Below are 3,482 nucleotides of genomic sequence, written 5' to 3'. Positions count from 1 at the left end.
CCCGGCGCTCCGGGCAGGTACCTTCGCCACGTTCCTTTCCTCTCCTGCATCCTCCTCGCGCCCCACCCTGGACCCTCTTCCTCGCCCTGTGCCCACCCACCCGGGACTGCGCGGCTCGTTACTTCTGCCCCCTCCCGAGTCTCCTGCCCTGACAGCCAGGCCGGCCTTGCCTTTCTCTTTACTTTTCCTAGATGTCACACCAGCCCCCGCGCCCTGGTTACGTGGCACTTGGCGGCGAGAACCACCACACCTGGCCCGGTTCCGCACTCCCTCGCGGGTTCTCGACGCCGCCTCCGTCTTGGCGATCTACGGAGGACAAGGTTCTTAGAGGGCCAGGAGGCGATTATTTAAACAAACCTCTGAAATAGGACTTCGGCTGGAACAGACGAAAAATGTCAAACCTTGTTTTAGATACTATCTGTTTGCCAATAATCACACCCAGACCCAAAACATCGAACATTGCCCTTGTCCTGCAACGCCTTTCCGTTTTTGGATGTTTTGTGTTGCACCTATTTTAGACTGGCCTCTTAAAATGTTTGACTCTTGAAAGGAAATGTTTGGGATTTTTGAAGGATGGAGATTAAGGAGGGCAAGAGTAGAAAACGGGAAAGGGTGGTTGGTTGGGTTAGAGAATTTTTTTACATTTTATACTTTTAAAAAAGTTGAGCTATGTAGTTATCCAAAGTTTCACTGAGATAGTGCTAACCATGTGCCAGGCACTCTTCTAAATACTTGACATATATTAAACTTGTACTTTGTCAGGAACGGAGGAAGCTTATCACTAAATACTGGAACAAGAAATGAATCCACCAAAACTGTGGCAAAGTGGACAAAGGTACTTTGCGTTCACTGAAGAGCCATGTTATGTCTCGGGTCAGTAAAACTTTGGCCATGCTGTTCTTCCTTCTGTAATGAACTTCTTCCATTCTATCACTGTAAACTACTCATTCTTCCAAAACGTGTTCAGGCCAATACCTCTTCTTGCAGAATTCATCACTCCTTGCTTCCTGCCACTGTAGCTTATGCACGCGTCTGTTACTGTGGAAGTAACCAGGATTCCTCTTACACGGTTTTGGGGACAACTGTCTTGCCCCCCAGCTCATCTCTAGAGTGCAAATGTTTGAGCCCTCACAGACCCGTAATAGGAAACCCAGAAGTCCAGACTATCCTCCCTCCAGCTCTATCCCTGTGCATACAGGATTCGCTGTGCTTCAGAGGTACCTGAAAGAGAACCTAGTAGGTCAGTCTCATGGCTGAGGCAGAAGGGTAAATGCGGCAACATTGGCCATGTGTCCCTGATTCCTGGAAGGTGCTTGGCATATTTTTCTGGGGATGGCCCACCCCAGAGCTCTCCAACAGGAAGTGCTCCTGGCCAAATTCCCAGTCACCTCAGCAGATGAGGCAGCAGGGACTTAGGGTTACAGAGAAGGAGTTGGAGGGAGGACAGTCTGGACCTTAGGGTTTTCTGTTACTGGTCTGTGAGGGCTCAAACATTTGCACTCTGGAGATGAACTGGGAGGCACGACATGTACCCCAAACTGTGCAAGAGGCATCCTGGTTACTTCCACAATAATAGGCTGCCTATGCACTGGCCAGCTGTGCGAGGTGGCTCAGGGAAAAGGCAGCAAGGCTGCTTAGCAGAAGATGTAAACAGAGATAAAGCATTGTGCCCATGGGGAACCCGCCCAGTGCGGTCAGTGCAAGGTCAAGAGTCTGGGCCAGAGTGGAGTCTTGCCAGTCTGTCCCCAGGTCACCTTGATCCAAGGGCCCTCAGGTGCTGTCAGTCTAGGCTCCAGGTGTCAGATTCCAAAGTGATCAGCTCTTTCTGTGCTCAGTAGTGCTAAACCAGGGCTGGTCTAGCTTTCACTATTTTGAGGATTTAAAGCCATCATTATTCTATTCCTCCCTGGTGACGAACTCCTTTTAAAAACAAAACAACAGCCCTAGCTGGTTTAGCTCAGTGGATGGAGCATCGGCCCAAGGATGGAGTTTCAGCCCGGGTTCGATTCCTGTCAGGGGCCTTGGTTGCAGGCTGCGTGTGGAAGGCAACACAATTGATGTCTCTCTCTCTGTCTCTTCCCCTCCCTTCTACTCTCTCTAAAAATCAATGGAAAAATGTCCTTGGGTGAGGGTTAACAAAAAACACAAAACACCACCAACAACAAAACCCCAAAAACCAACAAACAAAACCATAGGCATGTCCTGATACCTTTGTTGGTGAACAATTTGAGCTGCTTACTTGACCCCCACCCAATAAGGTTATGGAAGGCTCTCCAATTCCAAGATGATTGGTTTTTTTGTCCTGGCCTACATGGATATATAGTCTCACTAAAATGTAACCACTTGCAGGCACCCTTCTGGTAAGAAACCCTACTACATGTGCATTACGTTGTATTTTAATGTTTATTATTCCTACCTCTTGACTGAATCTTAAGCTTTTAGGTGGTAAGAGTATGTCTTTTATCTTTATATCCCTAGCACCTAGATTTCCTAACATGGTAATAGTGATGGCCATCGTTACAGTAGTAACAGCAGCAGGCACTCTTTACTGAGTGCCTGTGCTGATCTGGGCAGGGCACCGGATGCGTTGCTTGAATGACCTCACAAGGTAGGTACTGTGATCCTCGTCTTTACAAATGAGAAATTTGAGACAGGTCAGGTGAGTTTCCCAAAATTACAGAGCTGGGAAGCGGCAGGATTGTGCTTGATATCTGTTTGTTGAACTTAACTGTGCCCTACTTACTGAAAATCCAATTATTTTAAATCCAGCCAATTAATGGTGAACGTTTTCATTTTCTAGTAGAGGAGAAGGCCCTGTCTCCGCTTGCTGGGTCCATGAGGAGGACGGCTTTCTGTCCTCTCTCGGAGCCTTAACCATTTCACCTCTGATGATGTAAAGCTGGGTAGAGTGACTGAGCATTCTAGGCTCGGCTGTGCCGCCTTTTTCCTCTCAGGTGGTGCCGCCCCCAGGGAAAAACAGTCTCCTCTGCTCTCCCTCGGGGCTGCCTGCTCCCAGCCCAGGGCAGCTTGCTTTTAATTTTTATTAAAATACAATTGAGCCCTAACCGGTTTGGCTCAGTGGATAGAGCATCGGCCTGTGGACTGAAGGGTCCCAGGTTCGATTCCGGTCAAGGGCATGTACCTTGGTTGCGGGCACATCCCCAGTAGGGGGTGTGCAGGAGGCAGCTGATCAATGTTTCTCTCTCATTGATATTTCGAACTCTCTATTCCTCTCCCTTCCTCTCTGTAAAAAGTCAATAAAATATATTTAAAATAAAATACAATTGAAGTTATTCCTTCCAACCTGGCTTCCCATCTCTCTCACTATTTTCTTCCCTATCTTTTCAGAAGGAGAAAAGAGGCAAGCTATTTCCTGAGCTTTCTTAGAGACCTCTCCCTGCACCCCCCACCCAAAAGGTGGACTAAAGCTTTTTACTTACACAGCCCACAGAGTAAAGGCTGGTTAGAGAAGCCAGGACAGG

At 48.1% G+C, this 3,482-nt stretch overlaps 1 protein-coding gene across 1 annotated transcript in view; it reads right to left on the bottom strand.

Annotated features, from left to right (window-relative positions):
* TMEM165 (transmembrane protein 165) overlaps positions 1 to 2,515 on the bottom strand; it is a 25,870-nt gene extending 23,355 nt beyond the window's left edge. Inside the window, exons 1-2 of the mRNA XM_014548461.1 lie at positions 2,417 to 2,515; positions 183 to 306 (exon numbers count right to left, since the gene is read on the bottom strand). Coding sequence (XP_014403947.1) covers positions 183 to 306; positions 2,417 to 2,515 — 223 coding nt within the window. The remainder of the gene's footprint in view (positions 1 to 182; positions 307 to 2,416) is intronic.
* Positions 2,516 to 3,482: the final 967 nt, after the last annotated feature.

The sequence above is a fragment of the Myotis brandtii genome, unplaced genomic scaffold (genome assembly GCF_000412655.1).
Source record: "Myotis brandtii unplaced genomic scaffold, ASM41265v1 scaffold51, whole genome shotgun sequence".
NCBI classification, from domain to species: domain Eukaryota; kingdom Metazoa; phylum Chordata; class Mammalia; order Chiroptera; family Vespertilionidae; genus Myotis; species Myotis brandtii.
This window is presented reverse-complemented; position numbering and strand designations above follow the sequence as displayed.